Below are 25,016 nucleotides of genomic sequence, written 5' to 3'. Positions count from 1 at the left end.
ATATATTTAATAAAATGCCATTTTTTCTGCGTTGAACTTTAATATTTACGCAATTAACCATTATTTTATTTCTTATTTTTCTTTGCTTTTCTCCAGCAAAAATAATATTCTTTTTTAGGAGGTGGCTAAAACATTTTTTGTGTTTTGTTAAATTTAAAAGCTGCCACAAGTATTATAATAAGTGTGAATATAGCTATATATATATCGACGCTAAAAATGGCGAATTATGAGGGCTTGTCTAATCATGGAGGTGCAGAGCAGCGTTGTCGAAGACAGGATACCTGTCTCTCTTTTCTGCTCTCGCGCTTCTATGTCTGCCTGCTTTTGTAACCCTGCTTATTTCAGCGTGCTATCGCAAAAGGGAAAAACGATGAGTTTAGTTTACTAGACTACGTTGATGTTTGCACTACATATTGGAAGAATATCATAAAAACAAACTTTAATTAGACAGTAATTTCTGGCTCTTTCTGTATCGTGGGATGAATTAAAGTAGTATTCTTTTCTATTGATTTTTTAATATTTTTTAATAAAAAATATATCCATCTACTAAGTAACGTAGGCAACCTCGTCCCCAAGGATTGTTGAGAACAGGGTTGGCAATATACGCACTTGAGCATCGGGGTGAGGTATCCGCCTAGGTCAACAGGTTATAGATCAGTAATTTTTACAACCTGAATTCTTTTAAATTTGAAATAAAAGAAATCATGCACACACACCTGCTGCTAATATATTATTTTTTTGTTTTATTGCTTAGATGGCTAGTATATTTGTTGAATTTTTTTTTAAAAAAAACAATCATTAGTACAGAGATCGATGTGGAAAGTACGTTGAATTTTTTTAACTTTGTTGCGACAGTTATTAATTGATTTTGGCTATGAAAGTCATTAATAATAGCGAGTAAAAGTTATTAATTTGTGAGCGCTACTGAAATACTACGTAATAGGCTCACGTGCCACTAGAAGGGACTGGAGCTAGCCTGAAATTTTTAACGAACAAGAAGATCGAAGCGGCCATCAAGGCGGCAAGAAAAAAAAATATTTAAAGATCGATATCTGGGGTTACATGAACTTTTAATAAAAATTGAATATGTCATTGGGAATTTCTTATGAAAATTTTTCAGGTAAGTCCAACTTGTAAAAGTACTTTGGGATCCCTTTAAATGCAAATTACAGTATGAGCATTTCGCGCCCTTTTGTAATTTCTCAATTTAATTTTATAAAATCTCTACGATCTAGTACTAAAATCTAACAACCTAATCAACCTTACTGTATTCCACTAGTAGAGCACAGCTCTCCTTCCCCAGTTTGTAGCGCTCCCAGTAAACATAGAATTCGCAAACTCCTTGGCCTTTGAATTCAAACAGATTTCTGTTCTATAAAAACGTTGACATTGCATTTTTTAGACCAAAACCCTGTTCCAAAATCTCTAACTTCAGACCAAGTTGTCAATAAGTTTCAGTGAATGCCTGTCAACTAAAAAAACAATTATGAAGATTACAAAAAATTGGATGAAAGCGATAACGTGAAATAAAATCAAAATAATTATGGTTACTGGCAAAATTGAAAAGTAAAGGAGAAACTGACAAAGAATCTTGCAACAAACCTTAACCACGAATTACATTTGCTTTTTCTGCTTGCTTTTATCAATAGTTTTTCCATATGACATTTTTACATTGGTAAAATATTCGATGTTCTACCCACAACCTCAAAATAGCATTTTTTGAGTAAAAGGTAGAAAAGAAACTTTGTTTTTTGGGATTTACCCAATCTGTACCATGTAAAATAAAATTTCTCTGTCATGAATGGCCCTATCCTTATTTCGCAAGGTCGCTAATAAACATCAGTGACCACATATAACTCCTTGTCATTAGATACTAAGCCTCAAATACAATTGATGTCCCTGTCTCTTTGAAAACAAATTTTTTGTTTTTGTATATAAACTATGAATACTAAAACTCTAGAGGCAGAAATAAGAGATTTTGTTTGATATAATTTAAAACTAGTTGAACATCCCAAACAATTACATATTTTGTTTGGGGAGGCTTCTTATTGAAATCTCCTAAGATAAAGTGCACTTACGTGTGAATGTTTATCTATCAAACTTCCATTAACTGTCTCATGGAATGCAGGAATGCTTTTGCTGAAATTCCCTCTTTAATGAGCTTTTTCCTAAAGTATCCAGGCAACTAATCGCATGGCTTTTGTTCGAATCAATCAGGGATGACTTTCCTCTCTTGGATTTGTAAGTAGTTTTTCTACTAGAGGAAGTAAAATCGGCCTTTTTACAGACAGACAAACTACTTCTGGATACCACGTTTGTGCTTGCCAGGATGGTATGATGAGAATCAAAAGAGGTACTTCTTTGTATTCTACTTTGCACAAAAGCTCTGAAAATCAGACAAAATAGAGGGAATGTGTTCCTAGTCTGTGGGGATCCAGTTTCCAAGAATAATATTTTGCAAGTATTGGAGAAGGTTGGAGAGACGAGAGGCAAAAAGATCTATCTCCAGTAGGCATATTTTTTTAGCATAACCTTGGCATAAAATCACATGATTCAGTTGTGTGTCTGGATTCCCAATTTGCTTATATATTCAGAGTTTCTGGAAGATATTTTGCAGTAATTGTGATCAGATTTTGCATCCCATTTTTATTAAGTAGGACATTAGTCTTGGTGTCAGTTTGTACACGTATGGCCTAAAAATTGTTTTGTGAAAAGAGTGGAAAGCACGTTTGATTGCCAAAAGTTCCAAAACATTGATATGTAACCTTGCCTCCTGTTCCTTCCTTGACACACTGCCCACAACCTTCGAGGGAACCATCAGCTTGTATTAATACCCCTGTTTGAGATTATACTTGACAAAGACCATTATGGGGACATAGATTGTTCATCCACCATGACAGTTCTTCCAATGACTTTTTGTTCAAAAACACTGTCATGAAATAACATTTTGTGATTGATCTGGTGTTGTTGAAGAAAATGAAACTCCCACTGAGCAGGCAGTACTGCGTGTACTGTGGAAGATGAAACTCCTATTAACTGTGTCAGTTCCAAAAAATGGTCTGTTTCACCTTGTACAAATTTAAACATTGATCTTCCACTTTCGTCACTTTCTCTTAAGTCAGTCGCCTGAATCATCCCCAAGAATTTTATTTTTTGAGTAGGTTCCAGTACAGATTTTTATCAGTTTATGATAAAATTCTGTAGCAAATAAATCAAAGTGTCCCCTGCCATAAGGGTCTCTGATCTGGATTTCCCAAGTACAATCATGTTATCCGACGAAAATAAAAATTCTTATCTCCAGACTATGTAAATGAAAATGAAATATAGGAATGTTTAATAATTTTGTAAAAATCCTTGTTGTTCGGCCCAAGGCAAACCAAAGGCATAGGAATTAATACAGGTTGCCTTTCCATTCCAACCTCGCAAACGTTTGAGAAGTTTTGTGTAGTGGGATACTGAAGTAGGCATCTTTCAAATCTACTCTTTCAAATCCAGTCTTTTAAAGAAGAAATTTCAGGAATGTAAATTATCCATTTTGTAGTGTTCGTATGGGACAAACCTGTTCAATTCCTTTAGATTTATCACGATTGCCACCATCCTTTATCCTACTAAAAATAGCTTGCTTCATTCATGTGAGAGGTAGCTAAAAGAGATCCTTTTCGCAATATTCTTTCCACTTCTGAATTTATCAAAGTTTGTTTTACTGAATTTAAAATTAAGCATGTGGAACTTTTTCTTGATTTCTGAAAAAAAAGTGTTTTGGAACCCTGAACAATGCAGAGAAAATTCCTGTCTCGTTTCAACTTTTCCCATACGGAGCAAAAGTAATTTAACCTTCCTGCCATGGGCATGTTTGGAATGTCCCAACATGAAAACATGTTCTTTACTGTTGGATGGATATGGAAATGCTTCTCCACGTCCACCCAATTTTAATTTTTTGAAAGGAATGTTTGATGTGTTTTTTAAAGTGATAGAATTTTGCAAAGAAAAGGAACTCTTTTTAACCTTAAAAAAACAGTTAACCTTGTTTGTTATATTGGTTCGAGTATACATGCTCCTCACTTTTGCGAGGGAGGAGCCCCAATGAAAGGGTTTTTGAAACTTGTTTGTTATACTGGTATTAGCTAGCTGCTTCAATAAAGTTGGTGCTAGGACAACAAAGTCAGCTTAATTTCAGCTTCAGAATCTGCTAGAGTTGTTAATACATTCTCCTTCTCCTTGTTTTTCAACATTTTGTCCATATCCAAACGTTGGGGATGGTATTTCTTCATAATATTCACTGAAGATTTGTCCGAATTTTTTACAGGGTTCAGATTACTTGGTCTTGGTAGCTTGAGCAAAATCTTTTCTTGTAATTTGCAGTTAGCGTATAAAGCTAGGTCATCAGGGAGGGAGCATTTATATGTGTCCTCTTCCCTAGTAGTATTGAAACAGTTATAATCTGACAACTGACTCCCCTACAGGCAGTCAGACGATTTGATTTTCATTTTTTTTCAGTCGGATTATCAATATGATGCCTGAGGTATCGTTTATGAGAACAATAAAGAACTGGTGATGAATTAGATTAACGTAGATAAAAACTTAACTAATAAAATCACTAAAGAGCTCCTTCCTCAATCGCTGATAAGTTCATAAGAGGAAGGAAATCTGCGCTCAACCCCTGGACCAAGTAAGGTTAAAATAGACATTTTAGTAATCCAAGTTTGTTTTTTTATTTCTTATCATGCATTGTGTTGTCATGAATACTATAGTAAATTAGGAGATGTTTAATTACAAATGTGCAAGTAAAAAGTATTTTGAATGTGCATAGAAAAGTGATATAAATACACTGGTATAAATTTTATATTTCTGGATTGCATGTTAATACTTTGCCTGTAACTAAAACTAACAAATATGGGACCAGTTGCAAACAAATGCTTGCATGACATTGCATCAAAAAAAAAAAAAATTAAATCAAAATTTCACAAAGTGTATATTTTATTGTTTCCCTTTACAGGAAAAAAATAATTGAATTTTGATTAAATGAAATCGATTTTGATTTTGTACGAACACAATCCAAAAAATTTTTGTTACTAAAACATCCTTAAAAAATACTTTACACTATTTGTAGATCTGTAACAAGGATGGAAAGGGAGGCTCATTTGAACATGTTCTTATAAAATTGAAAAAAAAGATTTTTATCATCCTACTTTATCTTTTAGTTTGTTCTTTACACTACTTATTTTTAAAAATCCGTCATCTCTTACTTTTTAGTATCAAGTGTGCACTAAATTTGAAAATGTTAATGTTAACAAGAGTGTGCGCATGAATAGTTCAAAGAAAACGAACATTAAAAATGTCTGGCCACCCTAAATTTTTTAAGTTAGGTGCACACTTAATTACGTGGAGCACACTAAATTGGAATTTTCATTCAAAAATTGGCTGTCTGAGGCTTCGGATTTCAGAACTAAATGCTACTGAATTTCAAAGGCATAATTTCCAGATTTTCTCAAACTGTGTTTAAGTATTTCTTGATTTTGGTTGATGTTTCCTAAATTTCAAGTTCTTTTGCTGCTTTTAACAGGAATGTTAAAGAATTTTTGAATAAGCAAAAGTTAATGAAAAAGTTACTGCTTGTTTCTTTTATTGATTCAATTTACTTAAATACAAGACTAAATTATTTTTATGTAGACACAACTTATAACTGAGTAATTTAGTCCAAAAATGATGTGAAAGAATTGTGCTTGATGCAAGCAATTTTTTCTTACATATCTTTTTGTTTTCTTTTGTTATATATATTAAGTTGTTTTTCAAAATTGCTCCTAATATTTTAATCTTTTGTTTAATTATTTTAGTTGGTTGATCAGCTCATTGGTAGGGACAAGCAAATTAAAATGATCTTAAACACAGGTATATTTTAATTATCTAAAATTTTAAAGTTAAAAAAGAACTTTGTTTCTACGTGGAATTTATTATGACATTTCTAAAATAGCACTTCAACAACTTGAAAAGTACAAAAGAATCAAGCAAATTAAAGATGACATTGAAAAGAAAGACCATGACATTTTGCTGTTGCAAAGTCAATTAAAAGAAGCTGAAACTGTCCTGGTAAGAATACTTTGACTATACTGCAATGCGGTGATATATTGAAATAGCCATCTGCATAATGACGCTGTTTCTTTTTTATTTTAGGCAACGGCTCTCTTTCAAGCTGATAAAAAACTTGAAGCAACTGAGCAAGCTAAAGAAGGTTTACATTTTTCATTTCGTATTGTCTAATTTAATACTCAATTGTTAGTTTTTATAGTGAACTCGAGTAACCTTTAAAAATGAACAGGACATCAGTTTCTCAACACAAGTTACAGGAAAACCATCTTAACCACTCTGGGAATCAACTTATATCCATTTGAGGTTACTTCTTGACTAGATTAAATGTTATACCTGACCTGTCAATACTTAATACTAAGTCAGATATTAAAGATGCTGTTCTTTTAATTGAGAATGGAAATTTTTGCTTATTTTGTTGTGTATTTATTTTTAGCATCAGTGTCTTGTGAGGAATTGATAAAATTTGCATTTCGAATTAGTAGCGGAAATTCTGTTGAAGCACCTCCTGATTGGCTTCCAGGTAAAATATTATTTTAAAACAACAATTCTGTGTATATGTGTAACTACTGTCCCAAACCAAGTCTCAGCGTAACCCAGTGCAAGTTGATTTTACCTGGCTTGTACTGGTTAATTATACCCTGATCATGTTGATGCATATTGCTAGGTGTTATAGTGACATGGTCTTTAATTTTTAAGGTAACATACCCCCAACACCTTACTGGGTAGTAGGGAAAGAATAGAAGGGCTAAGTGTATGTAGTGGCTGTTTAGCTGAATAAATTATGTGTCATTGCATTCCTATAAAGTAAATTAGAGTTTTTAACGATTCTATTCCCTGATAGTTCTTTCCTGTATCTTACAGCTGTTGTTTTTCCTAGATCAAAATATTAAAATTAAAATTTTCTCCATTTTATTATCTTAAGAGGAAAACATTTTGCATGAATTTAATTTACCTATTTGCTGAGATGGAATTTTTGAAGTTGATTAAATTTATCGAATCAAAAATTTAACTTAATTTGGCATGAATTTCATTTGGCTATTTTTCGTCTACACATGTATTTAACAATCCAATACGTCAATTTTAAAGCGATACGAGACTTTTAATGTTTTTTTTTTCACTAATAAGTTGTGCTTATTCTACCTGACGTTATAGTTGTGTTGAAAGAGCTTTGAACTAAAATGCAAAACTACATTTTGTCTCGGTCGGTATAGAATTACCGGTGTAACGAGGGTTGATGAGATAGTGCCATTCGGCCCAAACCCTTTAGACAACTTATATTACTTTCTTCAAAAATGCTATTATGACCTCATCCGCGAAATTAAGTCCACGCAAAAAATTACATCCTCTCTCATCCGCGAAAATAAGTCCCTGCGAAATGCTAAAATTTCACGGATGAGCTAAACCGCAAAATTTAATCCCGCGAAAATTTATCCAATTAAAGTACTTTCCTGAAAATTTTGATTTGTATTATTTGCTATAAGGCCAGGTTTTATTCAAAAAAATCAAGGAAAAAACAAGACAAATCTGAACCGTCTGAGTTCGAGGTGAGAATATGCTCTATTTAATCTTTTTATAGCTAGTTAGCAAAAAAATATTGTTAATGTCTTATAACAGTCTTCCCTGATAGGATGTTAAAGTAGCGAGGATCTGTAACATTTGAGTTCTTCAGTTGATGCTGTTCTCGTTACATGGCAAATATTTTAAAAGTTGTCTTGCCTTTTCTGATATTTTTCGTAAGAGTAATTTTAGCTAGCTGCTTTATAGCTTCTAGGCAAGTTTTTATATCTTTTGCTTTAGGGGAAGGAATGGTAATGTGTTTAATTGATTCTAGATAGGAACTTTTAACCTTGTTTTAATCACGAAAACTACAATGAACTGCAACTATGAAACCTGTTGTTAAACTATTCTAAAGAATAAACTAAAAGGCGAAGGAGATTTCATCAAGCAAAAACCTTTAAAAGTTCTTGTGAAAAAAACGATGATGTGAAAGTTGTAACAACACTCCAAAATTTCTGATTCCTGTATTTATTTTGATAATTAGAGAATTACTTAAGGGGCCTGAAAGGCCTAAAATGTAATTCGGATTTTATGAATTAAATCGAAGTAAGATCTAATACTGTATTCTCTTAACCCTCATCGCATATCACTAAAACCCAGTTTGAATAGGGACGTTAATATATATTTTTATTGGATAACATTATTCTGACACAGGAAAAACAAAATAGAAGAATGTACAATGTAAGTTTCATTGAAAACGAACATATTTTTGAGACTGCTTGTCTAGAGGAACCGAGAAGTAAGCATCCTTTATGTCCAATTTGCACATGAAGTCCCCTTTTTGCATTATTTCTTTCACAACAAACCAGTTTTCCATTTTGGGGTGCTTGTATGGTATGAAGGTGTTTAGATCCTTTAGATTTATGACCGGTCTGTATCCCCTATCCTTTTCCCCACTAGAAATAGACTACTTAGAAATTGATTGCATGCAGAAAAAACTTGTTGAATCGCTCCCTTTTCCAACATACTTAAAATCTCCTGATCTACAAGATGTAATTGATCTCCTGGTACTACTTGACCAGGAGTCCGTCTCTGAGTTGGTTGGGAAAGAAAAGGAATTTTGTATGCTTGGACAATTTTTAAAATATTTTTGTCTTATGTAAATTTTTTCCAGTTTCCTAGAAAATGACGCAGTCGTCCTGCCAGAGGAACTTTTTGAATCATTTGACAACAAAATAACTTTTCTTTTGGCTTAATGAACTCTTGGAAAGTCCTTTTTCCGCCAGGAGATTCGGTATTATGCTGTAGCAGGAATGCAGTAGTATAGGAATACCTGCTGAATTTTGCTTTTGGTATTTATAGGCGTTCTGATACGTTCCTCTGTTGTTTAATTGATTTTTGTAACCTCTTCTTGAGTCATTGTTGTTCCTTTGATATCTGCATCTTTGGACAATTATATCATTGACCCTTTAAGCCATGATTGTGCCTTGATTTTCCTGCTAGAATAACACGCTTTTGGAATTTTGAGCCAAATACATTAATCTTTTCTTTTCGTAATAGCGTTGCATGTTCATTGAGAGTTTGTTTGGCTTTGCGTGGGTCATTTAAAACACTGCCCAAGACGTTTTGTCTTCTGGCATTGGATATTCCTTGGACAGCTTGTCCAACCAACAAAATAGATTTTTCAACACCTGTAATAAGTTTTTCTAGAGGAATAGCTTTATTATCCCCAGATGACATATTAGCAGATTCTAAAACGTACCAAACTTGTCAGCGGTCCCATAGATTGTAAGACACTAGATTTTCTGTAAGTTTGATTCAAATCCTTGACTTTGTTTTCGTCAATCATTACATCTATTAAAGAGTCATCTAGCGGAATTTTATGTCTGGCATTGCTAGGGACTGGATTCTGATCCATAATGGAGTCCTCCAGATCCTTTTCAGGTATGTATTTATTGAAGTGTTTGTTTACATACCTAGCCATATTTTATGGTAATTTTCACTTTTTTTTTCCGACGATGTTGCTCGAAAACGAGGAATTTTAGCAGATTTTTCCTGTTCCTCGTCACTATCATCATGCTGGGATTCTTCTTCAGAAGAACTTGATTCTAAGCTGGAAGTGTGACCTTGTAGTTGGAAAGTGGCTTTGTGGAGCTTGCAGGAAAAGGGTTGGTAGTAACTCAATTTTTTGTCAGACTTGCAAGCATTGGGTACATAAGAAGTGCAGTAGTATTGTTGGAAGGTTAAGAGCTGACATTCAGTTTGTATGCAAGCGTTGCAAAGGTGAGATTGTAGAGAATGAAGTATTTCCAGCTTCAATGATGTACAACAGTGGCTCGTTAGAGATAGTTGAGAACTTCTGTTACTTAGGTGATATGTTGGGCAGTGAAGGGGGTGTTGGAAGAAGTGTTACTTGCAGGATAGGTTCTGCTTGGAAAAAGTTCAGAGAGTTACTTCCTTTGTTGACTAGCAGAGTCTTGTCAATTAAGGTAAAAGGTAGGTTGTATGAGGCCTGTGTAAGAAGTGTTATGTTGTACGGTAGTGAGACATGGGCAGTGAAGCAGGAAGATCTTGACCGTTTAGAAAGGAATGATATGACAATGGTTAGGTGGATGTGTAATGCCAGTCTGAGAGACAGAAAGAGTTCAGAGCTAAGAAGCAAGCTAAGTATCCGTAGAATTAAGGATGTTATCCAGATAAGAAGATTGAATTGGCTGGGGCACTTGGAAAGAATAGAGGGAGATAATTGGGTAAGAAAGTGTAGAGACTTTATAGTTCCTGGGGCAAAGCCCACAGACAGACCGAGAAAGACTTGGCAGGAGGTTATAAGGACAGACTTGATACAGAGGAAGTTGAGTTTAGATCTAACACAGTCTAGATCAGATTGCAAGAGTGTCATTAATATTCCCCGTCCAACCCATGCTAGCATGGAAAACGGACGTTAAGCCGGGAATGATGATGAAAAGCTTTCGCTGACGTCATCTCAAGACTTGTCAGAATGAGGACTAGGAGAGTGTTTTGTTTTCCTAGTTTTCTTAGCTCCTTGCTTCACCCAGGCTGGAGACTTTTCACAAAATCCCAGTTGTTCATTGCCTGTGGTCGGAGACTGAAGTCAAGTTTGAAAATGTTGTAGCCGTAATTTTGTCTGAGTTTTTTATACTACGGGGATACCTTGGTCCTTGGAAAGGCACCGTAACTGCCTTAAAATATAACTTGTCTCGGAATTCGTTAGTAGGCTCAAACCTGGATAATTTTTTTAATAACCCATAACAGCTTTAAAATCTTGGATGCTTGAAAATTCAGAAAAAAACAATCTAGTTGCCTACAATTTCTTACTCGAAAGCAGGCTCAATTTTAAAATGTAGGTTGAATATTTCAGCGCTGTGCGTTAACAACAGCGTTGCTGGTAAAAACAGTGTGAACGCTTTTTCCTTATTTGAGTACTATTATGTAAAATTTGTAATTTTGATTTAGTGATATGTAATTTAAAAAAGTAATAAATTGAAAATACAGGTTAGCTACCATAATATTCGAGGTTTTTGTTTTGGAATTTCCTTCAGCATTGATTTTCCCAATAATACTGTGGTGGCCGAGAGTTGCCATTAATAAAAAAAAAATTAAATATTCAAAACAATTCAATTTTAAATGTAATTTTAAAATTAAAATAAAAATTCAATATAATTTGAAAAATAAAAACAAATTTACTTTAAATTGAATCTTCACCCTTGGCCGAGAGCTGTCAAAGCTAATTAATATCGAATTTGTTTTTAATTGATTTGAAATCATGTTTTAAAAACATTAAATTGATTTGACTCGTGGCCAGGCATTGCCAAAATAGGGTTTAGGTATAAGGTGTTTAATCCGATGTAACAAGGATAACAAAACATGGCCGAAAACAACAACAAACGTTATGCGAAGAATGGGAGAAGATTGGGCAAACTTTGCAGCTATGATGAAGGGTAAAAGATTAAAGCGAACTAGCAATGAACGAGAGGAGAAAAAGGTTGATCTAGGAGCTAACATTATCAGATTTAAGGAAATGATTGTGCAGCAACTTGATAGCCATCCGTCTGATGTTGCCATAAAAAAATACAGGAAAGTTGGGCCCCAAGTGTTTGTGGAATATGATTACGACGAAATTAGTCTTGATAATATTAAGAAGGCTTGTCACAAGCATTTTTATAGTGAATTACCTACAGGAATGTCATGTGATATCCTAGCATCACAGAATGGGCCCTCATGCACAAAATTGTCCCATTTCACAGACTTTCAAAAACTTTTTGTACGATTTGTGAAGGATAGTTCAGAAAGAAGTTATGGTGCATTTTCATCTACTTCAAAGTTATTCTCTAGTGCAGTATATCAACGAAGTCCGTTTAAAGCTATAAGTGTAAACGCCACAAGCAGAATGCCAGCAAAATCAGTGGCATTAACACACAAGACGAAATCCAACACAAAACATACGGCACCAAAAAGTTTGTGTATGAATCTGACATACACAAAATGTCATGGAGCGCACTCAAAATATCCCACTTCTGTATTGAAGAAACACCACTTGGGCAGGGAGGTTTTCGAAAGGTTTATAAATGCAGGTGTGAAGGGAAAGAGTATGTTTTAAAGAGATTTTTGGAGTTACTATTAAATCCATGGATGAACTTAATGAACATTTGGAAGTAAAAGAATCTCCTGAAACATTAGCAAGAAAATCTATTCAAAAGCATGAATTAGCATATAATTTTGCTGACCAGCTAAGATTGAGCTTAAGTCCTGAAATACATAAAATTTTTGGAAAAACGCTTTCCTACAACAAAGCCAAGCTAGGAAAAAAGATTAGTGATAATAAGTTTCTAATGATTGAAGACTTTATATGTGGACTAATGATGGTAGTATTGATGAAGAAAAGGACGAGTTGGTTCGCAAAGCAGAATGCTTGGCCCATTTTTCTAAAAGTCTAAAAAAACAATTAATCTTACTTGATATTCAAGGATCAGGGCATACACTTTTTGATCCAGAAATAGCGACAGCCGTAGATTATATTGAGCAAAAAGAACTTGTATTTTGCATGGGCAACCTATGCGTTCATGCATGTGTAAATTCTGTGGCTTATCACACCTGCAATGAATATTGTAGAGCACTTGGACTGGAATAATTACAGTAACTTATTTTTATATTTTATGTTTCATATCTTTGTTATGTTAGCACTGTAACTGACCGCAGTTAAATATGACTTAACTGAGATTGCATTTGGAGTATCAAAGAGTCTTAATTTTAGAGATACAGAAAGCATCAGCTAGGGATTTCTTATAAATAAATACTAGTCAACATTTTTAGTTAGTTTTTTTGTTATATTCATACTTAATAAATAGATATGCTTTTACATAGTCTGTGGGGTCTAATCAAATCAAAATCTGTTCACATTGTTTCCAAAAGTCAGGATGCAAGTAATCATTGCCATACTGCAATACATTTGACAATTCTGCAACATTCTTTTGCTCCTCTTCTGTTACTTGAAAACCTAAAAGACAGATTAATTAATTAATTCTGTCCGTCCCTAGTCAGCTTCCCGATCACCTTATTACCGCCTACTTAATCCAAAGGCCGTTTTCCACTCATCAGCCAATCAGGATGCTGGAATCATGAGTTACCAGAACCAAACGACATTTTAAAAGAAAGAAACTGATCTGATCAGATCTGAAATACAGCTAAAATATAAATAAAACAAAATATATTTCTGGTTTTGGCTGTCCGACTGGTAGTTACGTCTCCGTACACTGAAGATCTCACTGGTTTTGTTGTTCGCTGACCATTTTCAAGGCAAGTTATTCTACTTATCTATTTATTGTTTTATAGCTAGCTAGCTATTAGGTAGCTACCGTTAATGCATTTAAGTATTCCCAAACCTCAACAGGTTTCTAATTTTTGCCAGTCGTGCTGCATATAATAAGCTAGCTAGCTATATATTAACTAAAATATAGCTAGTTAATGACCTACTGTCCTAACTGCTAAAGCCGACATCAATAAAATGTTCGGTTCGTGTCATTTTTGCATATGAAAATGTGATGGGCGGGCAAAAAAATTGCCATCTTCGTTTAGGGTAGGCATCCATATGCTCATATTGCCAAACTAAGCGTTGATTCGACGTTACTTTAAAAACCCCCACCAGCACGCTCTGCCATCATGATGACGGAAGTACATTCTGACCAAATATAGTTTGTTTGATGCTACATGGAAGGTCCCTCTCTCTTCTGCTCGTAAACAGACAAGATCCGAGCACTGTAAAATACGATCGTTTTATCAAATATATCTCTCCTGTATCGATTCGACGTTAGGAGGGTGGGGGTTGATCTTTTCGACGTTAATATGCATGACAAAAAAAAATATCGCTTTGGGCCCAGAGACAGGAGAGATAACGATCGTATTTTACAGTTAAAATCGAAGTTGTCTGGCCAATTTCGCACCCTGATATTTGTGTAGCAAGTTTTGCATCTGTGATTATTTATTTTATTTGTGAAACTGCTTTCAAAGCTCGTAGTAGTGCACACAACTCTCTCCGTCATCTTGAATGAATACATTTTGATTCAGTAGACACTAATGCCTTCGTGCCCCTGTTGCCATACATGTAAAAATCGCATAATATTGCACAATATATATATATATATATATATATATATATATATATATATATATATATATATATATATATATATATATATATATATATATATATATATATATATATATATATATATATATATATATATATATATATATATATATATATATATATATATATATATATATATATATATATATATATATATATATATATATATATATATATATATATATATATATATATATGTAATGGCCGCATTTGGTAGACAATTTGTGCCAAAAAATGCAACCTTTGGTAGACACGGTCATTTGGTAGACAATTTCGTGTCCACCAAAATATTTATATATATATATTTAGCATTTGGTAGACAAAAAAGCAATTTTCTTTTATGCCACCTTCTTCTGCATCAAGTACTCTGTTAACACCAAAAATTTGAACTCTATTAGGTCTTTGGCTGCTGAGAAATATCACTTTTAAAAATGGTTGTTGTATATATGCGAAAGTCAAATGCGTCATCATTTGGTAGACACGGCATATATTTCGACTTTCATGGAAGCCTGGTACCTATAAATGGGAATCAACTTCGCCTTAAACAGTGTCTTAATACTATAACATGGTAAAAAAAATATTAACATTCCCGTTATTTGTTTATGGCTTCCACTTAAAAATATATACTTTATACATTTATGCTGGGCGTATTCCACCCCATCCTGTTGGGTTTTTTTTAATAACTCGTTTTTGCTCTGATAAAAAGCAATTTTCTTTTATGCCACCTTCTTCTGCACCAAGTACTCTGTTAACACCAAAAATTTGAACTCTATTAGGTCTTTGGCTGCTGAGAAATATCACTTTTAAAAATGGTTGTTGTATATATGCGAAAGTCAAATGCGTCATCATTTGGTAGACACGGCATATATTTCAACTTTCATGGAAGCCTGGTACCTATAAATGGGAATCAACTTCGCCCTAAACAGTGTCTTAATACTATAGCATGGTAAAAAGAATATTAACATTCCCGTTATTTGTTTATGGCTTCCACTTGAAAATATATACTTTATACATTTATGCTGGGCGTATTCCACCCCATCCTGTTGGGTTTTTTCTAAGAACTCGTTTTTGCTCTGATACTTATTGAGTCTTTTTATATTTATCTATTAGGCAATCACATGCTATTTTGTTAGGTCTAAGACCTTTCAAACCCTTGGATATTGTCTATTACTTAAAACTACCCCTTAAGATCATAATCGGGAAAATTTGATAATCTTAGATAGGATAATCCTTAGAACATGAAACTTACATCACAACTTTAGTTCATCAAGGGAAAATATTCCGAAAATATTGAAGACGTGCTTAATCCAATTTTTAATATTTTTGGATTTAACCCAAAATCCTGGAAAATCGGATTTTCGTGCAATTTTGTATTTGGTATTTCATGCTTCACAAAAAATGTGCTCACATAAGTAACAAAGTTTTGCTCCTATTTTGTTCCTTTCCTGACGTACACTATGTGCCAAATGGGATTTAATTTGACTCTTCCTAGTCATAACATGATTGAAATATTCCCAGACTGAATAGTGTTAAATTGCCCCCTTAACTGCAAAAATCGAACTTGCATTTAAATTACTTTATTCTTTAGGGAATTATTGTTAGTTTGTAATTTTTTTATTTTTTTATTCGGACATTTATCGATAAAATTGCTTAAATACAATATCACCTATGGATCCTTCCGAGACTCTGTATAGGCTAGCTTAACGATTGGTCCTCCCGTTTGTAAACAGATCGCTGCCTTGAAAGGTGGACCAGAGCATTAAAAGATTGGACAGCCTAACTATAAGCGCGTGCGCCCGTTGTTTGAAAAAGGGTCACAAATTTTAACTGTTAACCATTGTCGTTATGCGAGTTTTTGAATAAATGAATTCAAAGTAGAAGATGGGTCAGGACATCGTCACTACTTTTAATTTTTAGCTCTCTACTTAATACTTAATTTGCCGTTAATGTTTTAAGTACAAATATTTCTAGCTCAGAAAGATGCCTTTATAAAAACCTAACCTGACCTAAATTTTTTCAACTAGCTTCGAAGATCTCACTTTTGTTTTAGTCACAGAAATAAATTAAGCAACTTGAACTGAACTTAATACATTTCAGTTACTTAAATAAACGTCCGGAAAAAGCAACTCTTCTATAGAACCATTTGAAGAGGACATATATCCTTGTTTTGACCTTTTTACGTTTCAAGACCTTTACTTTTGTAATATTTGTTTTTGATAAATTTGACATGTTCAGCGTTTCATCACGGTTTTTTAAATCATGTATAAATCTTAAGCAAATCAAATCAAATATAAGATTTTGGTTTAAAACGTTGATCATGCGGAAGCAGAAAATATTCAACTAACTAAGCCAACTGTACTATGTTGTTCTAACCAATTTTATTGTTTCTTTTTTGATTATTTTTAAATGACGCGCTATCTATGGTAAACTCTACTAAAATACATTCACTTTTTATTAACCAAACTTGTTGAATGCAGATTCTACAGTTAATTTTGTAACGTAGCTAGTCTATATTTTTATTTAAATAGGCCATGGCTTTAAACATTCAAACTTTTCCACGAAATAAATCTAAACGGAGTAACAACACTAGCTGCGTAGCCTGTGCTTTTATTAAAAACAAGGTTGTATATATACGATAAATAATTCCTAATTTCATGTTTTTAAAACTTTAATTTACCAATATTTTTCTTATCTACAACTCAGTATAGGTAAATTAAAATGCAGTAACTTGTTTGATATTCAAAATTTCCTACTTTGGCGACGTTATTGTCACAGTCAAACCGCTTACGAGCATAACTTTTAAACGCTTACGAGCGTAACTTCAAAATTATCAAACAAACTGCTATAACAGATTATTTATATGCATTATTGTCTTGAAAATTTCACACTTTATTATAATTTTGGTGAGGATCTCAAATATTTTATCCATTTTACTGTTAAATACTTTTAAAAAAACTGGGATATAACAGAGAGAATAAATATAAAAATAAGGTCAGTGTCTATTAATTTTTAAAAATTAAACTTAATAAAACTGTTTTGTCACTGCTTTAGTTTAAAGGCGTAGCCACAGTCTATTGCTTATATCATTGGAGTTATTTTAATTAAAGCGCTCAATCTGGCATATACCGCCGATTCACTGGTTTAGTTTCTATAATAATTGTCATTGTCCGTCTGTCGGTCAAAACTGGATTAGACTAAACCACGTACTAAATCTTCAAGCTACAAGTAACAAATGACAGAGATCTTGCTGTCGCGTTGAATTGCTTTCTAATTTTTGTAATATACAATTAATATTTCAGCACGGTCTTAAACTGGATCTTGACAAATGTTAACTAAATGACAGTTTTCTCTCTTTTCAAACTAAATATTATGGACAGAAAAATAGAACATCATAATGGAAAAAAAACAAGACACTAAGCGAGCAATGGTGAGAAGTTCCAGATTGCCAGATATTTTCACCTAGGCTGAACTCCAAATTTGTGTTCCCAATAAAGTATCGGTTGCCTAGGTAAAAAATATCTGCCAATCTGGAACTTCTCACCATTGCCTCAACAAATAAATTTAAACGCGCACAAAGACGATTAATAAATGCGTGTTATTGTCGAATTTCCACATTTTCAAAAAGCCATGCATACAGCATTTATTGTTTTCCACGGCGAAACGGCTATTTACAAATTTTAGGACAAGGAAAAAATATTCGGAACTATAAACGCTCCTTCAAGGTTGATGATGTTGTGTTGGTATCGGAGATTGGAAGATGTACATGTTATCTTTTCTTACGATAATTGAACAAACTATAATGATGAGAAATTGTAATGGGCAACGAACACTCTATTTCAAATTGGTTTTACTTGTTGATGTTAGTGAAGGATAATGCCCCAGCGAACCAAGAAAAATAGTCTTCTTTAACTTTTTATGCATTAACTCTGTGCAGGAGTTCATGTACCTTAGATGCACAGAAGACATTTCGAAGGAAGCCATAATGTTATTGCTGTTCGTAGGCAACACATTGGAGTGAGCATTGGGATCTCTTCCCAGTTGTGATTTATTATAGTAAGTTGTTTTCTTGCTGAGAACACCACTCTTTTCACTAATTGGACTAATGCCTAGTGTCGTAAAATAGGAAGTATTTTCAGTTTGTGCTGCTTATGGTAGTTGTGGTGAGTGGTTTGTAGTCCTTTAGCTCTACGTGTTTTTATTTTGCACATTTCCTGGTTAAATCTTCTGACATTGTGTAATAAAACCATAATTTTTACACAAAGTCAAAAATTATAAGTATGGTTAATTTGTCAGATGTGTCAGAAAGTATAGGCTCCAAAATGGAGCCTTGGTAGACAATCAGAGGAAAATTATATTATGCCGTATTATCTAACATTTTAAAATTTATATGAACAAAACTGCAGCATTTGGTGGACACTAAGTAAAAATGTGGTTTTATTACATAGAATCAAAAACTATAGGGACAAAAATGAAGCATTTGGTAGACAATCTGAGGAAAATTACATTTTGCCGTACTATCTAACTTAAAATTTATATCAACAAAAATGCAGCATTTGGTGGACAATGGATGATAGATTGTGGCGTTATAAGACAATTTTAAAAATTATAGGCATAAAAATGCAGCATTTGGTGGACAATCAGAAAAAAATTGCATGTTGCGGTATAATCTAATACTTCAAAATCATATATAAACAAAAATGCAGCATTTGGTGGACAATGGATAATAGATTGTGGCATTATAAGACAATTTTAAAAATTATAGGCACAAAAATGCAGCATTTGGTGGACAATCAGAAAAAAATTGCATGTTGCGGTATAATCTAATACTCCAAAATATATGTAAACAAAAATGCAGCATTTAGTGGACACTAAGTGAAATAGTGTATTTTGACGGGATTTTTTGATATTTAAAACATCTATATATACAAAAATTGAGCATTTGGTGGGCAATAAGTGAAATAATGCGCTTTTATTGCACAATATCAAATATGATAGGCTGAAAAATGGAGCATTTGGAAGACAATTGGAGGAAAATTACCCTTTGCGGTACTATATAATATTTTAAAATTTTTATGAACAAAAATGCAGTATTTGGTGGACAATTGCAACGTTATAACACAATTTTAAAAAATAAAGGCCCAAAAATGCAGCATTTGGTGGACAATCAGACGAAAATTGATTGTTTTGGTAGAATCTAATACTCCAAAATTTATGTAAACAAAGTGAAATAGTGTATTTTGACGGGATTTTTTGATATTTGAAACATCTACATATACAAAAATTGAGCATTTGGTGGGCAATAAGTGAAATAATGCGCTTTTATTGCACAATATCAAATATTATAGGCTGAAAAATGGAGCATTTGGTAGACAATCAGAGGAAAATTACATTTTGCTGTACTATCTAATAACTTAAAATTTATATCAACAAAAATGCAGCATTTGGTGGACACTAAGTGAAATAGTGTATTTTGACGGGATTTTTTGATATTTAAAACATCTATATATACAAAAATTGAGCATTTGGTGGTCAATAAGTGAAATAATGCGCTTTTATTGCTCAATATCAAATATTATAGGCTAAAAAATGCAGCATTTGGTGGACAATCAGAAAAAAGTTGCATGTTGCGGTATAATCTAATACTTCAAAATTTATATATAAACAAAAATGCAGCATTTGGTGGACAATGGATAATAGATTGTGGCGTTATAAGACAATTTCAAAAATTATAGGCATAAAAATGCAGCATTTGGTGGACAATCAGAAAAAAATTGCATGTTGCGGTATAATCTAATACTTCAAAATTATATATAAACAAAAATGCAGCATTTGGTGGACAATGGATAATAGATTGTGGCGTTATAAGACAATTTTAAAAATTATAGGCATAAAAATGCAGCATTTGGTGGACAATCAGAAAAAAGTTGCATGTTGCGGTATAATCTAACATTTCAAAATTTATATAAACAAAAATGCAGCATTTGGTGGACACTAAGTGAAAAAATGTGGTTTCATTACATAGAATCAAAAATTATAGGCACAAAAATGCAGCATTTGGTGGACAATCAGAAAAAAATTGCATGTTGCGGTATAATCTAATACTTCAAAATTATATATAAACAAAAATGCAGCATTTGGTGGACAATGGATAATAGATTGTGGCGTTATAAGACAATTTTAAAAATTATAGGCACAAAAATGCAGCATTTGGTGGACAATCAGACAAAAATTGCATGTTGCGGTATAATCTAATACTCCAAAATTTATTTAAACAAAAATGCAGCATTTGGTGGACAATTGCGGCGTTATAACACAATTTTGAAAACTATAGGCACAAAAATGCATTATTTGGTGGATAATCAGACGAAAATTGCATGTTGCGGTATAATCTAATACTTCAAAATTTATGTAAACAAAGTGAAATAGTGTATTTTGACGGGATTTTTTGATATTTGAAACATCTACATATACAAAAATTGAGCATTTGGTGGGCAATAAGTGAAATAATGCGCTTTTATTGCACAATATCAAATATTATAGGCTGAAAAATGGAGCATTTGGTAGACAATCAGAGGAAAATTACATTTTGCTGTACTATCTAATAACTTAAAATTTATATCAACAAAAATGCAGCATTTGGTGGACACTAAGTGAAATAGTGTATTTTGACGGGATTTTTTGATATTTAAAACATCTATATATACAAAAATTGAGCATTTGGTGGTCAATAAGTGAAATAATGCGCTTTTATTGCTCAATATCAAATATTATAGGCTAAAAAATGCAGCATTTGGTGGACAATCAGAAAAAAGTTGCATGTTGCGGTATAATCTAATACTTCAAAATTTATATATAAACAAAAATGCAGCATTTGGTGGACAATGGATAATAGATTGTGGCGTTATAAGACAATTTCAAAAATTATAGGCATAAAAATGCAGCATTTGGTGGACAATCAGAAAAAAATTGCATGTTGCGGTATAATCTAATACTTCAAAATTATATATAAACAAAAATGCAGCATTTGGTGGACAATGGATAATAGATTGTGGCGTTATAAGACAATTTTAAAAATTATAGGCATAAAAATGCAGCATTTGGTGGACAATCAGAAAAAAGTTGCATGTTGCGGTATAATCTAACATTTCAAAATTTATATAAACAAAAATGCAGCATTTGGTGGACACTAAGTGAAAAAATGTGGTTTCATTACATAGAATCAAAAATTATAGGCACAAAAATGCAGCATTTGGTGGAAAATCAGACAAAAATTGCATGTTGCGGTATAATCTAATACTCCAAAATTTATTTAAACAAAAATGCAGCATTTGGTGGACACTAAGTGAAAAAATGTGGTTTTGTTACAGAATCAAAAATTATAGGCACAAAATTAAAGCATTTGGTAGACAATCTGAGAAAAATTACATTTTGCCATACTATCTAATAACTTAAAATTAATATGAACAAAAATGCAGCATTTGGTGGACAATTGCGGCGTTATAACACAATTTTGAAAACTATAGGCACAAAAATGCATTATTTGGTGGATAATCAGACGAAAATTGCATGTTGCGGTATAATCTAATACTTCAAAATTTATGTAAACAAAGTGAAATAGTGTATTTTGACGGGATTTTTTGATATTTAAAACATCTATATATACAAAAATTGAGCATTTGGTGGGCAATAAGTGAAATAATGCGCTTTTATTGCACAATATCAAATATTATAGGCTGAAAAATGGAGCATTTGGTAGACAATCAGAGGAAAATTACATTTTGCTGTACTATCTAATAACTTAAAATTTATATCAACAAAAATGCAGCATTTGGTGGACACTAAGTGAAATAGTGTATTTTGACGGGATTTTTTGATATTTAAAACATCTATATATACAAAAATTGAGCATTTGGTGGTCAATAAGTGAAATAATGCGCTTTTATTGCACAATATCAAATATTATAGGCTAAAAAATGCAGCATTTGGTGGACAATCAGACAAAAATTGCATGTTGCGGTATAATCTAATACTTACAACTGTCATTGTTACGACTAAATTGAAAACGCGTGCAGTTCACCACAAGTTATAACTTTTATTGGAAACCAAGCTATATTTAATTATCAATGACACTTAAAATATTAATGCAACGCATTATCAATGTAACATATCTATGCATATGAAATATACTTACAATAAGCAAAGAGTTAATCGTCCAACTTTAAAGTTTCGAATTATTTGATTAAGTAGCTATCCAGTTAGTGCCAAGTTTTACTTTGGAAAATTATCTGTTGAATCGGAAGGTTATGTTTAATATAAATAGAACTATTCGTTAGCCTGTGGAAGAACCCACGGGTGCGCCGGTATGAGCCTGTGCTCAGATTTTCACCTATCATGAGATTGCTGTTTTATGACCCTTTTATGTGACACAAACAGAATGCAACTATTATTATATAGCTTTACTTATGAATAAATAAAAGTTTACAATGAGTTTAAATTTGCATTTTCCTTATAAATAGAGCTAGTCTGTTTCGTGGTTTGCTCGCCTGTAACGGCCAATTTGCTTCTTCTTGACGGGGATTGCTGTTGTTGCAAGTAACGCGCATTGTTTAGTGAAACAAATTTGTGAACATTTTCTGGAAAACTAGTGGAGTCCTAAAATTTATCTTTGACTTACTGTTATTCACGTGGCAACGTTTTCTTTGTCGATTAAAATTTGAGACATGTATTTTTTGGAAACTTCAAAGGAAAAAGAACATTTTCACTTTGGTTGTCACAGACAGATAAACATTTTTTTTACCTTTGTACTTTCTTTCGAATTTCAGCAATTTTGAGAAAACCTTCTCTTTTGTAAGTCCGAATTTTGGTCTAGTTCAGTATTTTCAGTCATAACTTGGAAGAAAGAAAACAGACAAACGTTGTGTATTAATAAAATACATTTTTGCATTAAATACACGCATTTCAAGTCATTAGAATATTGAATGTGTTATGTAAGAAACTTTCGCGGAAATGGAAATCAAAATAAGGCAACTGCAAATGTGTCCCCTGAGCGTATAGAGGACCTTCCATCTAGTGTGAATAATAAATTCATCATGTGTTAGTTTGTGTTTGACCTCGTATCTCCGAAAGAAGTCAAAACATTTTATTAAAATATAAATTTTCTCATCACATGTCCACGCTTTTTTGAAAACGTTGCCTTTAAAATGGCGGAATTGCTAATGTAATGCAAGTTACGACTACGCAGACGGAAGATATGCCTAATAGGTGCGAAAGAAAAACACTTTCATCTTTTTTACTTTCTCGAATTAAAAAATCGGAGAAGAAATTATAACTATTTTTTTAGATCCACCAATATCAACAGTAGATGTTTAATAATAACAACAACGCGGTACGTAAGAGATACAAAATGAGTACTATTTTTGTGCAATAATTCTATATATTCTTATTCCTGGATTACATTTCAAGAGGAATTTCGTTTTAAAAATCATTGTAAAGAAATTCGTATCCTGGAATGTCCTCATTTCATGGCAATATTTAGACTCGGGTTGTTTCAGTTTTAGAAGCAATATTTAAAGATTGAGGCTTTTTTTATTTTGGTTAATTTGACATCTGAGGCTCGTGTCTTTATAAAAAAGTGTGTATTCCGTGTAGTTTCTCATCATCGTAAATTCTTGTCATCGTATCAACTATTTTGCGTTATTCTCTCCTCTAGGCCTCGTGGTCTTTGAAAGAATAGCACTGGACACGAGAAGGCAATCACTACTTTAAGCCGCAATGTTGCTTCATCCCTGGACCTACATCACATTTTAAGTGTTCAATTATGGCTTTCCTGAGAGGCCGCTCACACGTTAAATTTCATCCCAGGATGAGTTTCGTACGCGGATGAGTTCATCTCTGTGTCTACTGAAAGTCCTCACAATGTTTACATGTTTAAAGCGGAATAAAATTTTATCCCGGGATGAGATCATCACGTTAAATTTCATCCCTATCCTAAAGACAGGGTAAAATCGTGTCTCGGGATGAGATTAAGAAAAAAAACAAGTGTAAACACAATAATTCTTTTCACAATGTTCACATGTTTAAAGCGGAATAAAATTTTATCCCGGGATGAGATCATCACGTTAAATTTCATCCCTATCCTAAAGACAGGGTAAAATCGTGTCTCGTGATGAGATTAAGAATAAGTGTAAAAAAATAAGTGTAAACACAATAATTCTTTTCATTCCGGGATGAGAATGCTGAATGTACACTTTTCACACTTTTTGAACATCATTTTAAATATAAGAACTATAAAATGAATCCGATCATTCTTTTTGTGACAATCGACGCAAAGAAGTAAAGAAAGCATTTGGAAAAAATTATGAAGAGGTTGGTTGTAACTTTCTTCGTTAATTTATATATGAAATAACGAAATTCCATCCTAAATTTATACGAGTTCAAATATTATTCCAGCATTAATTATGGTTCTCATGTGTTTGTACGAGAAAGTGTTTTAAAAATGCACGCCATTTTAATGTTATGCCTGCTGTATGCTAAAATGATGGTGTCTGTTTAAATTGGTAATTATTGATTTTTTATAGGAAATGTTAAAAAAAAAAAAAGAGTGTACTGATTGATAGCGACGCAAAGGAAAATGAAGTGGAGGAAACTTTGCCGATTGAAAATAGTGAGGATTACACGGCCAACGGCGAGCCACCAACCTCAATCTTGCTCTTCGACATCTAGTCAATGCTTTGTTTCTACTAAACAGCTTCCCTCAGAAGAATTACAT

The 25,016-nt window shown here is 32.9% G+C and overlaps 1 protein-coding gene across 4 annotated transcripts in view; it reads left to right on the top strand.

The window, feature by feature from the left end:
- LOC130636120 (mediator of RNA polymerase II transcription subunit 4-like) overlaps positions 1-25,016 on the top strand; it is a 77,662-nt gene that overhangs the window by 14,083 nt on the left and 38,563 nt on the right. For all 4 annotated transcript variants that reach the window (XM_057445743.1, XM_057445744.1, XM_057445740.1 and 1 more), the window contains 4 exons: positions 5,835-5,889; positions 5,972-6,087; positions 6,172-6,229; positions 6,521-6,607. In XM_057445743.1, the coding sequence (XP_057301726.1) occupies positions 5,835-5,889; positions 5,972-6,087; positions 6,172-6,229; positions 6,521-6,607 (316 nt within the window). The remainder of the gene's footprint in view (positions 1-5,834; positions 5,890-5,971; positions 6,088-6,171; positions 6,230-6,520; positions 6,608-25,016) is intronic.

This window comes from Hydractinia symbiolongicarpus, chromosome 3 (genome assembly GCF_029227915.1).
Source record: "Hydractinia symbiolongicarpus strain clone_291-10 chromosome 3, HSymV2.1, whole genome shotgun sequence".
Taxonomy (NCBI): domain Eukaryota; kingdom Metazoa; phylum Cnidaria; class Hydrozoa; order Anthoathecata; family Hydractiniidae; genus Hydractinia; species Hydractinia symbiolongicarpus.
The sequence above is the reverse complement of the archived record's forward strand: the minus strand, read 5'-3'. Positions and strand labels throughout refer to the sequence as shown.